At 36.9% G+C, this 12,515-nt stretch overlaps 1 protein-coding gene across 4 annotated transcripts in view; it reads right to left on the bottom strand.

The window, feature by feature from the left end:
- The window catches only part of SMPX (small muscle protein X-linked), a 40,502-nt gene extending 28,746 nt beyond the window's left edge, over positions 1 to 11,756 (bottom strand). For 3 of the 4 annotated variants that reach the window (XM_010725712.2, XM_010725720.3, XM_031557288.1), the window contains exons 1-3: positions 11,652 to 11,756; positions 6,830 to 6,919; positions 3,129 to 3,279 (exon numbers count right to left, since the gene is read on the bottom strand). In XM_010725712.2, the coding sequence (XP_010724014.1) occupies positions 3,142 to 3,279; positions 6,830 to 6,919; positions 11,652 to 11,690 (267 nt within the window). In that variant the 5' untranslated portion in view covers positions 11,691 to 11,756 and the 3' untranslated portion in view covers positions 3,129 to 3,141. Of the gene's footprint in view, positions 1 to 2,038; positions 2,615 to 3,128; positions 3,280 to 6,829; positions 6,920 to 11,651 lie in introns of those variants that run through there. The other variant, XM_010725726.3, reaches the window with a different exon arrangement.
- Positions 11,757 to 12,515: the final 759 nt, after the last annotated feature.

Here is a 12,515-nt window from a genome sequence, read left to right as displayed (position 1 = left end):
ACAATTCAGTGACTACCTCACATTTTATATGAGATTGCAGGACATGACCAAAATAACTGAACATACAAATATCTTATACGGAGGATTATCTTTAGATTTAGTACCTTTCCAGGCCACTGGATGTGGTATACAGTTGATTTGCATTTCAATATTATGTAGAATTCATGCGTATACTTAGTTCAGCAATCAAACCCAAACTCCTAATCTCTGGTGAGTGCTGTGCCTGAAAGTCTTCTAGAAGTTATCAATTTAGAAATGATCTATGACTTTACTACTCATATTCTAGAAAGTGGTATTTCTCACAGTAGCCAGATAAATAAATACGTAAATGGCTATCATATTTAGCATCACTGCAGTAGTATCTGAAATCAAAAACAACCAGCCGTTTATCTCCTGGGAGAGATACCTCTAATCAATCGCTTGCCCTTGCAAGGGTAATTAGTTAATGGCTGGACATGTGTAACTTCTGATCACCTCCTGCTACCAGCAGGACTATGTCATTTCACACAGCCATTCCCTCTTACAATCCTCCTGTACTTCAGGGCCCCCTTCACCCTTTGCTCTTTTCTGCCCTCCCCACAAGCAATGTGATCTGCCTTCCCACCTGTGTCACCATCAGAACCTGGTAACCAATGCAACATCAAAAGAAGCATGGAGAAAGAAATGACTTCATAATGACCTCACAGCTTTCAGGATGCCTTTTACTTTTTTTACTTTTAGGTGAATGGTTGAACTGGATGATCTTGTAGATCTTTTCCAACCTTGGTGATTCTATGATTCTATTATACTACTTTACTGACCTTCCTATAGAAATCTTTTCCATATAGGAAATGTCTGTGCATGCTCTAATTGTTACTTTCAGATGCTCCGTAAGCTAATAATAAAATAACAATTTTAAACACTGAAAACAGCAATCGTCTGAGACAAAACACGGAGTTAAATTTCTATCTAAATATCTCTTACAGAGAAGAAAAAATCTTAAAATCCTGGTATTAAAAATTCATATTTCTCTGGGCACTCCTTTAGTGTGATGACTACAATGTTACATTTTACAAAATGTTAATTTTCCTTTTCCCAAGTTTCCCAAAGAGAAAGGCTGTTATTTCTTTTAAAATAACAGGCACATTATGACACAGCAGGGTAAACGCAAGAAAAAACTAAGCACATTTTCCTCCTAAATGGCATATTTATGCTGTACATTAAAAAAATATATTAATGCTGCAGAGCATGTTGAGACAATTCACTCAGATTATAAACCATTTCCTCTAAGATTGCTGGACCATAGCACTTCTGTGTTCACCAAATTTTTCTGCACTGCATTTTATCTTTTTTTTTTTTTTTAATGTTTCTGTGCAGTAAATTCCAGATGATGTTCTTTTACTCAGCTTAGCTCTTCTGTTTCTCTTCGTGATAAAAAGGACTTGTGTCAATAGGCACAGCTGGCAATTCAGATGACTACTATCTGACACAAGCATCTTACCATCTTCAGTTATTTTTGATTGAAACTCCTCTATAAAACTGAACGTTCATCATAGCTGCCTGATATATCTTTATTGACTAAGGCTTGTCAAAGAAAATCAGATGATAATTTCAGGGATGGAAACGACCTTTTTTTTTTTTTTATGGATCAGAATGTAGAACAGAGATTTATTGGCTTTGTTTGAAATCAGGTGCAAATAATTCTGAAATCTGTGTTAATGCGCAAGGTTGGGGTAATCCCAAACATGAATATACAGGCTGAGCAATAAGTGAAAGAATAACACTGCAGAGAAGTACATGGGGATACAGATGGACAAAATGTTCAACATGAACTGGCAATGTATGCCTGAAGCCCAGAGAGCAAACCACACCAATAGAAGTATAGATAGCAGGGCAAAGAAGGTGATTCTCCCCCTCTGCTCCACTTCCATGAGACTCCACCTGCAGTACTATGTTCAGCCCTGGGGATGCATCCAGAGATAAGATCAGAGGACTGGAACACCTATTCTATGAAGACATGCTGAGAGGATTGGGGTTGTTCAACCTATAGTAGAGAAGGCCAAGGTACACCTTCAGGTCCAGTACCTAAAGGCCTACGGGAAAAGATGTGGAGGGACTCTTCATTGAGGAGTATTGTGATAGAACAAGGGGCGATGGCTTTTAACTAAAAGAGAGATGATTTAGATTAAATGCTAAGAGGAAATTATTAACTCAGAGGATTGTGATGCATCGGAACAAGTTGCCCAGAGAAGCTGTGGATTCCCCATTCAAGACCAGGTTAGACTTTGGGCTTTGGGCAATCTGGTGTAGTGGAAAGTGTCCCTGTTCATGGCAGAGGGGTTGGAACAGGATGATTTTCAGGTATTTTCCAAACCAAACCATTCTACTGCAATTCTATTCTATGATTCTAAAGTGATGAATATAACCAAGATGAATTATGAGTTGTGCTGATCAGATTAGCACCTCAATCCATAGATATCTGGTGCTGTCTGTAGTAACGGAGAGTCCCTCTTTGGTCTCCAGCTGTCACTCCAGAGGAGCAAAGATCTTCTTGAGGTCCCACATCATATTTCTGAGCACCAGACAGATATGTTGCATGTTCTTGGATGCCATAAGTGGCATTGGGTGCATTTGTCTGACAAAATGATTGGAGGCACTAGTACATTAGTTTTGAATTACAGAAATAAAATCATATCCAATCTCTAGTGTTCTGAAGGAGCTTTTTAAAAATACTGACCTACTTCTCCATCATTTTAACATATTTATTTTCATTATAATACATTTATTTGTATAATACATTTATTTGTACAAGTCTTACTCCATAAAATTAGAACTTGTGCTTGTGGAACAAGATGGTATACTCTTTAGCTGGCTTCAAAATATTCCTAATAGCAAAACACACTCTTTGTAAGGCAGGTTAAAGTACATCATGTATCATCAGATACAGTCTCCTGCATGCTGCGTCTTTGAAATAAAGCAGAATACCAAGGATTATTTGACCTCTTCTTCCACAAATTATATTTTATCTTTGAAATACGGGGTGTGATTCCAGGATATTTGAAATAATTGGAAGGCCATCTTTTGGCATAAAAATGTTTCTAGATCACCCTGCTTTTCCAAGAGCCATGGAAAGAACCTCTCTTACTCACCTGCTTCTTCCAACTACTGCTCAGCTTTGGGGACAAATTTCAGCTCACTCTTTATGTTCTGAATCTCTGACAAGTTGACAGCAGGACCTGGAAGTTTTATAGCTCCTGGGAGATGCTTCTTGTCTTTCTCCTCTTCTGTAGCAGGTACACTCTGCACAAAAGGATATCAGTCACCTTGCTGCTGCAATAGAAAGCTCTTGAGCATAAGCACAGGTCAGTTATTTGAGAAACAGTTAAAGGATGACATTATACTAAATGCAATCACAATGAAAACACTAGCAGGGGGGGAGGGCGGGAAGAGATGGATTATTCTGTTGGTTGTTGTTTTGAATTTCCAAATACATTTTGGAAAAAAAAAAATAGAAGATGGTTAGTGCAGAGGAATGTGGATCTTTCTGTAAATGGACAAGAATTTGCACCGTCAGCTTGTTAGCCTAAAAGGAAAATAATATTAAAAGCAATCACAGATCTTTCATTTTGGGGGGAAAAAAGGATAAGGAATCATTTTTATCATCCATTTTCTTACAGTCTCATAGTTGCTGGCCTCCTGGATAGGAAAAACATTGTGCATTTCCCCACATTTGGAAATCAACTATATCAACGGTAAGCTATTCCTAAAAGCTCAGCTTGAATAGATGTTTAATTTTTCTTAAGGGATTTTTGCCACTTTATGTTTGAAATGGGGTCGTGCCTAATGGCTGTTTTGCTGACGCTGCAAAAATACAGGCTAAATAGCTGCATTAACACAATAGCAAATATAACAAATATTCCTGATGGACCATAGCATTTCACCCCTCAGTACTTCCTCCAGTGTACTATTGTTCCTCAGTGAGGTAGAGCATGTATTTTAGACAATTTCTATTCTACACTGAGCAATTTTTTGAAGGTGTAGCTTTCCAGTAGGGAGTTTAAGGTTTATCCAGCCTGTTCTGTATTTTATAGACTAAACACATAGAGGGAATCAGGTAGAATCAGAGGTGAATGAACACTTTAGTGCAAATAATTTCACAAATTATTTTTTCTTTTTAAATTACTCTGTAAATGTTCTCTTGGATGGGCTTGAAGTTAATTCAGTATTTATATTTATTAGCCTGTGATCAGTCAATTCCTAACATTTAATTTCATTTTTAAAATTTCAGAGTTATTTGTTAATTATTATTGACCAGTAAAATCCATTTATGATCAAGGGACTACATACCAATTAGGAAGCAGAATTTTACAATGTTAAGTAGCAAATAAACAAGGAATTTTAGAAAACCAAGTTTCTTTATATGTGATCTTCTATTCTGTTGTGTTGTTTTTTTTTTTAATCTGAGCTTCTTAGAGATCACCATATAAAAGAAAATTGGAGCAATTACATTGCTTGGCTTAGTAGATTTTTACTATCTTTTCCCATTTTTTTAGTTAATATGATATTAGTTATTGCAAGCTAACAGTTTTTGTTTTGGTCATTTAAGATCCCAGTCAGTAGTCCAGCCCCAGATACTACATGAACTGTTTAATATCTTGCTTATGGTCTAACATCTGGGAACAAAACTCAGCAGGAGAATAATTAAATTGACACAGAAATTGTTTGGAGAGATGCACAAAATTGTATCAGTTAAAGGTGTCATGAGCTTGTTTTGCTTCCTTTCACAGTTATACTGCACAGCTTGCTAATTTGAAAAAACTCAGAAAAAAACTACTAACTAACCCTAGCTATTGTCCTGAAAACCCCACAATTCTTACTAATTCATAGCAAATATCATACTATAGAGACCATTTCAAGTCATCTGCAAAACTGTTCTTTCTTGTAGTAAAAATGGTGCACACTGTAAAATGATTTAGATGTATGACAAGAGTTAACAGATACATGCATGGACTGTTCTGAGTGAAGAAAAGTTTTTTTCTGAAATCCCACCTCCCTTTTTTTTGCATGTCACTAAGGCCTGTCCTTTGACCTTCACAAATATGCATTTCCTTTGGACTATACCAACCCTTTGAGTAAAAACCACACTTCTCTCATCTCCTTTGCCAAGGTTTTAAAATGCAGTGAAAAATGCTATTAGCAAAAGATATATTTGTCTAAGGCTGCTCTAAAGACTCATGAACTATATTGACTGCAAAGATTAACCAGGGGAGAATGCAAAAAGACAAGTTCACTGGTAGCATTTTTATTCTATTCTCATGACGAGAGCTGTTTCTGTAGTCTCTACTTCCATTGGTTTGGGTGAATATAAAATCAGGCCCAAGAACTTTCATTTCATAATGTCTGTCTCGTGTATAGTATTTATGTAATTGTAAAGCAAAGCAATATAGAATTATCCAACAAAATTTATTTTTCAGTACTTGTCATTTATTTTATCTCTCACATACTACCATAATTCACTCATATCACATTAGTTTCTGCTTAAGAATATTAATTCCTCACCAGTTTAATTAGTGTAGAGGCAATGTGTTTTTATTTCCTTACAGGAAGCAGTATGTGCTTAAGGTCACTTTCTCTGTTTTGTATTCTTTTGTTTTAAATATTCTTAAAAAGAGTTAAATCAGGCTGAATTTGATAAGAATAATTTTCAGTAAACAGAGCAATATTTATATCAAATATATTGAAATTCAGAAAAGAAAACTTCTCTTATTTAGACTGAAAAGGAATTAAGCATTTCTTAACCAAAATTTTCCACTGTATGTGCTTGTACCTAGTCATAAGCAGCTGAGGATTTGTCCAAAGTGAACCAAGCTGTTTAATGGGGAATGCTCTTTCCAACTACAGCAGCTCTGCTTCAGCCAGTGTGCAGCACTGAGTCCTGCCCAAGCTGGCCTGGCTGCATGGGTCAATCTGAGCCCTGCTGCCCATGGCTCCAAGGAACATCAGCAGTTCTGGCACAGAAGGACCAGTTCTGAGATGGGGATTACACAGCTTGACTATGCCAACTGGCCAAGGAGCAATAGGCAGCCATCCTAACTTGTGTATTTTTCTTATTTGGAGCATCTCTATCTCTCCACAGTTGGTTTTAGATGCTTAAAAGTTCATGGTAAATAAGATGCTCTAATATCATCCAGAAATATGACATCTGTGATCCTTGTTGGCTAAGGTATAAATTACACTTCCTGTTACAAATCCAGTGTTAAATACTCCCTGTAAATTACAGGTGTCAAAACACAGAATTCAGTCTGGCAAGGAGTATTTTCTTCCATCTGCAGGTAAATGGGTTCACAGTTTCTGGTTTTAATTTGCAAACATTTAGTCTTTACACTCCATTTTTATTTGTTGATAAATAATCCAAAAAGCTTTCCAAATGTCAGGTTTGAATTCCTGTCCAATATTGTTAAGCTGTAACAATAAAGTTCACCACAGGGCAGCAGGTAGTAATGGACCCTTCCAAAGCCTTGCTATAACTTTACCTGCTATATTCCACCAGCTCCAGCCTAGATAAATACTGTTAATGAGCTCCTGATAGCAGATTTCATCCTGTTGTTGAAGTAGTGCTACAGACCCTCGAAATACTTTGAGTTCCTACAGATACCTTGGCAGCAAAAACTACATTTTCACAAAGTGTTTCATAGGTGGTCAGTTACTACCATGAGTCATCGTCGTATGTCAGCTGTGGTACCTATGATTTGTAGGTAGTGCTGTAAGATTGATTTAAATGCTTTCTTATATCAATGTCAGGGACTCCCTTGAAAAAAAGAAAATATCAAAAAGCCCCACTTCTTCTTACCTCCTCCACTTCTTCAGGTGTTACTTCTTTTCTTTTATGAGGGTGTCCTGCACCAGGTCTAAAAGCTCCCATGGGGATGTTAATATTAGCCTGTCAGGACGAAATTATAATGCTTATAATAATGACTGATATATAGACACGGTTAATGGCAAAACTCTAAAAGGGTGCAACAGGAGTACAGACATTATTGTACAGACATTCGTAACAGCACTTCCGTGGGAAAGAGAAACACTTCCATCTCTATGATTCCATGATTCCATTTTGAAGATGGAAAGTGAAAAAACAAAGCTACCCAGACAGGGCTGGAGAAGTCCTAAAGGGGCCCACTTCTCAAATCAGCCCAATCCTGGTCAAACACATGACAGAGCCTTAGCCTCTGGCTTCACCAGCCTTCCTCCAAATGGTACCTGTATGACTAAAGAAATCTGTTTTTTTCATCTGTGAGATAAGCCAGTAGCCATAATAATAATGTGGTTTGCAATAAATTTGTAAAAATAAAGATTCCTGGAAGGACAGCTTAGGGAAGAATGGCTAAAATATATCTGTCCTTGTGTGACCCAGACAGGATCATTTTAAAAGTCAAATGGTGTGATCAACTAAGTGCACAAATTAAACCTATTCTTATCTCATGATCTCTGAAAAGAAGCTGCTTATAGGAAATGTCATCAAAATATCATGACTCCCACTTCGAAAACCAGCGGGTGAATTGGTAATGCCACTGAGCTGAAGCAGAGAACCTTCACACAGTGAGCTGCTTTATTGTCATTTACCATCTGACTGATTTGCACAAAATGAGGATGAACAATACCATCCTTCTGCTCAAATCATGGTCCTGCAGATTGCGCCCAGGTTGGATAACCACAGGAACACAGCCCACAAATGTTCTGGCCATGATTCAGCACCTGATGAATTAAGAATCCAATTGATATGAAATAAGCAGCTTTCTCTTTTTTCATTTTTTTACACATCTATTTATGCAAGTTGCTGACTCCATTTCAGTGGGGCTCGCAAATATCTGTAGAGCCATGTATTTTAGAGACAAATAGGGATTCATTTCACATGCTTTTTTGCCGAGCATTAGTTTAGATATTGTGAAACCTTTCGTCTGCACTCATTAAGTTCCCAGGAGACAGGGCATTTTCAGCCTCACAGTACTTAACCCATTATTTCATTTAGGAGTGGAAAAAAACAGCTTTGCTATTTATAATTTTATGCATCTCCCCAGACAGTCTCTGGTACCTCCAGTCAGATGCTTTTTTTGGAATAGGAAACAGCTTAGCACTTTACAGAGAGTGCAGCCACACAGGTTTGCAGAACTGAATCACCAGAACTATTCCCAGGATGGATCTCTCCCCCTCATTTTTTTGGGGCATCTGTTTTTCTTGGAGTCAATAAAAGCATAAATCAGCCTCCTACAGCCACCCAAGGCTGACCACAAAACTGTAAATCCTTGCATTTCTTCCTGTGATGGACAGATCAACAGTGACTAAAAATGGTTCAGGAAACAAAAGCGAACTGGCAAGTGCCAGACTGCTAATCAAATTAAAGAATCCATTCTTCAGCATTTTCAAAGTGATCTGTGTCACCTTGCTGTGGTTTGAACCATTTTACCTGCAATAAATGCATTCACTTCAGAGTTTAGACAAGATGTATGCAGACACAAAATACTTACTTTGTAAAATGAGCAGCCTTTAAGACATAGTTTAATATTGTCTGGACTTGATAGCACACCACACTATAATATATGGTAACTTTAAATATTTCTACGATGGAAAGAAAGTATGGCTAATTTCCTAGTAGCTCCTGACCAGAGATGCCAGAATCCTAAGGATAAATCTCCTCTTAACCCAAGGCTGGTCCATTCTCGTGGATAAGCAGCCATGTGAAGCATGAGCAATGGACTGAGTCCTGCATGCCAGTGTAGCTCTGGAAGGACTGTGTTTGTGTTGCAATCAATATAAGTGTACAACTGCACTTTTAAAAATCCTCCTCGGGGCTTTTGCTACCTGGCTGCTGGGATGGAAACACAAGTCTTGGTGACCTCTTTCTTCTCTGACCCCGTCCAGTGAAATGCTAAACAGAACATTTTTCATTCCAAACTCTTGAAGCTGTAAATTATAATTGCTGTAGACAGACCTCTGTATCTGTGTTACTTATTTTTAATAATACTGATTCTTATTGGGCTTACATCTTTCTTTGCTTCTGGAAAGGGCCTATCATAGTTTGGATGTCATTGCAGTTCTCTTAATGAGTAGAAATTTGTCTTAATGTACTCTGCTAAGGTCTTCCTGAATACTCTGAAGGGAACACATCTAAAAGTATGTGGCTTCTTTCTGAGAAGCTACATCCAATCTTTGTCTTTCTCAAGGCCACCTTCTAAGTTCTGCTGCAACTCGTAACAAGTTTCTGAACTATGTATGAATGAATGTGGAATATGTGTCAATTAGTTTGGTAAACACTGTGTGTCCCTTGTATTTGTTGATAGTGGTTGTTGCTCATTCAGTAGTAATCAAAAGCTAAAGCCTTGCTGTATTTTAACCAAAATTGGCTGGGATCACATTAAGGCATTCAGGAACAAATGACTTTGAAACAGTTGAAGCACTGGAACCAATGAAGCACTGGCACTGGTTGCCCAGAGAGGTGGTGGATGCCCCGTTGCTGTAGACATCCAAGGTGAGGCTGGATGGGGCTCTGAGCACTCTGATGTAGCTGTGGATGTCCCTGTTCATTGCAGGGGAGTTGGACTAGATGGCCTTTAAAGGCCCCTTCCAACTTAAACAATTCTGTGATTCTGTGAGAATGAGGGCTGCTCTGAAAGTAATGCTTCCTGTATTATTATGTTGGCACACGACCTTAGATAAATTCTTCACAGTATCATACCAATTCCTACCTGTCCAGAAGTATTACTAAATAAGCTGGAAAGCTCCTCGAACATAAACATGTTCAAGTCAAAAAACAAACAAAAAAAAACAACCAACCAACCAAACAAACAAAAAAAGAAGGGAGGAAAAAACTGAATATAAATTTAAAAGAAAAAAAGAAAAGAAAGAAATAGAAAAAAAGAAAGAGTAGTGTTTGTGGGGAGAATAATTGTCAGTGAGAGTTATAAACATCCTTTTATGCACTGAGGGTGAGAGTAAAGGGAAACAAGCAACAAAAGTTACCAGAAGTTAATACTTCTTTGGTCCCCTGCGATCCCAAACTATTCTTAGGAACAAGATGTTACTCTTAACATGTCTGTATTGAGTGGCTCTTGGCATGTGAAGACTTCCTGGTACATCTTGTACAGTCAGAAAGAACCTACTCTTGCATGCAGCATCACCAGATAATTCAGTCAGTGAGGTGGCATTACATTTCTGTTGTTATAGCACTATGTATATTCTCTACGTGATGTCAGTCCTACTGCGATAACATCTAATAGCTAAGGATCATAATATATGAATCAAAATGTATGAAAGTAATGTGACATTTTGAGTTGTGGTTCTCAGAGTGCTCCAAGTGCAACAAGCATCAACTCAAAAGCAAATCTCCCTGCTGGAGCAACCTTTAATACAATATTTAATAGATTTATTTTAAAGTTTGTACAGTAATTTTCCTAGTGCAAATTACCATTGTAAAAATTAAAGTTTCATAATATATGAAACTCACTGCTTAAAATTAATCCATTTTTTAATGGACAAACTAAATTCATTCCTTAAAAACACTTGTACATGCTCATGAAGTTTAAAAGTAAAATGTAAAACATTTTAATCTATGAATTATCTACATTTTTTCATTAATCATATAAATATTTCCATCATCTGTATATGAGGGATAAAAATCTGAACTACATGAAATCAGTGGCTTCTGATGATTTCAACTGAATTAACTTGCATCTCTTTCCCAGTACATGTGATGATGACCAAAATCAGCATTTTAGTGACTTTCCACTTTAGTATGCTGTCTAGCCACTGGATAATTAATCTTCTTGGTAGTTCAGTCCACTAAGTTAGTATTACCTTGGGGAAACAGAGGGTAGGTCAGACTTTAGAAATTCCATTTTATGATTCTTACATATTTTAAAGGGAACCTGAACTTGTGGCAAAAATTTGGTTGCAAGAGCATTTTACAAAATACAAGAACACTCTGTAAAATTCTGCAGCTCAGGAATTTTTTTTACAAGAACCAATGATAGCGTGAATTAAGTACAGTTTAACTACTTCATGATGACGATGGGCAAATTCTCCAAGTGTTTCTTTTACAACAATACAACAACCGACTTCATTCTTATGACAATAAGCCATTTGAGGAAGTATATGACACACAGTTCTTCTAATGAAAATGTAAACTTTTCTCACATTCTATTCATGCTTTAAACAAAATGTTTTCTTAATCAAATATTGCATTTTTTTTCTTTTTATTGAGGATATGCAGGCATTAAAACCTTAATAGTTCTGCTATCCTTTTAGACTGAAGTTTTTCCAAAATTACATTAACTTTATGGAAAATCCAATAGTTAAAATAATTAGTTTTACTCATAACGCTGATCAGTTCTGTAGATATATCACCATGTTTTACTTTGCTGGTTCCCCAACAGACGTAAGCTAATGTTGAAAAGGACACATCAGCAAGCAAGTGAGCAGTCTATCTGATCTGTTTTTTTCTCAGCTCACATTGTAAGATCTTCAGGTCAAAATTTTTCAGTACTAAGCTTTTAACTTTGAAAGAATAATCCCCATTTAGCACTTCTGCAGGGTTTTGTAGGAGCAAAGTGCAGTCTGTCAGACAACAGAGGTTGAGATTTATTATTTATTATATTAGAAACATAAATACTGTCTCTTACCTGAATGGCTTTGACATGTGACGCTGGCTGTTTTGACATTTTTAAGACAGTGTCTTATCCCTGCAAGCAAAATGGGAAAGTGTTACAGGCTGTGACATTCTGATACCTAGGGGAGATAAACTAGAACTTAACCCATGCTGCCTCTTGAGAGGCATCCATTTCACCTGCCCATCTCCTATTTCCGTTTCAGTTTCAGAGTTGCTTAGGTATTCCTTCTGAATATCAAAAGGAGACAGAACACCTGAGCTTCTCCAATTAATCTTTCATAGCCACAAATGGAGTTCTCTCTTTCACATTAAAAACAATAATGAGTACAGATAAACAATCTCTCAAACCTTAATGGCATCGTAAAATGAGCATGAGCTAAAGGAAGTGTTTGAGAATGAACAATGCATGATTATCACTGACACAGTATGTACGTAGCAGTTATTAGAACTCTAAGTTTAAACCTTCTTTCAAATAAGCATAACTTGTCACAAAGCATTGATAAATGCAGATATAATCATTTAATTCACACATCGTTGTAATTTCTTCATACGTGTAGACTGAAAATGATGGAGACGGTTAAATTGTAACTTTCTCTCTAAAAATTGCTAGGGCACTAAGCAGCATCTCCTCAAAGTTTTAGATCATTTAGATTTATTAATTTTCTTTAGCAATCAGAAAATAAAAATAAAAATAAACAAAAAATTTCATATAATTTCATGCAAACATAGAAATACAGACTGGTACAGAATACTCAGTAACAAAAACAAAGATCTAATGATTTTGTAAAGGTGAAAAGAAAAAGAAAGAAGGGAGGGAGGGAGGGAGAGAGGGAGGATGGAGGGAAGGATGGAAGGAGGGAAGGGAAGGGAAGGGAAG

Source organism: Meleagris gallopavo, chromosome 1, assembly GCF_000146605.3.
Source record: "Meleagris gallopavo isolate NT-WF06-2002-E0010 breed Aviagen turkey brand Nicholas breeding stock chromosome 1, Turkey_5.1, whole genome shotgun sequence".
Taxonomy (NCBI): Eukaryota; Metazoa; Chordata; class Aves; order Galliformes; family Phasianidae; genus Meleagris; species Meleagris gallopavo.
The sequence above is the reverse complement of the archived record's forward strand: the minus strand, read 5'-3'. Positions and strand labels throughout refer to the sequence as shown.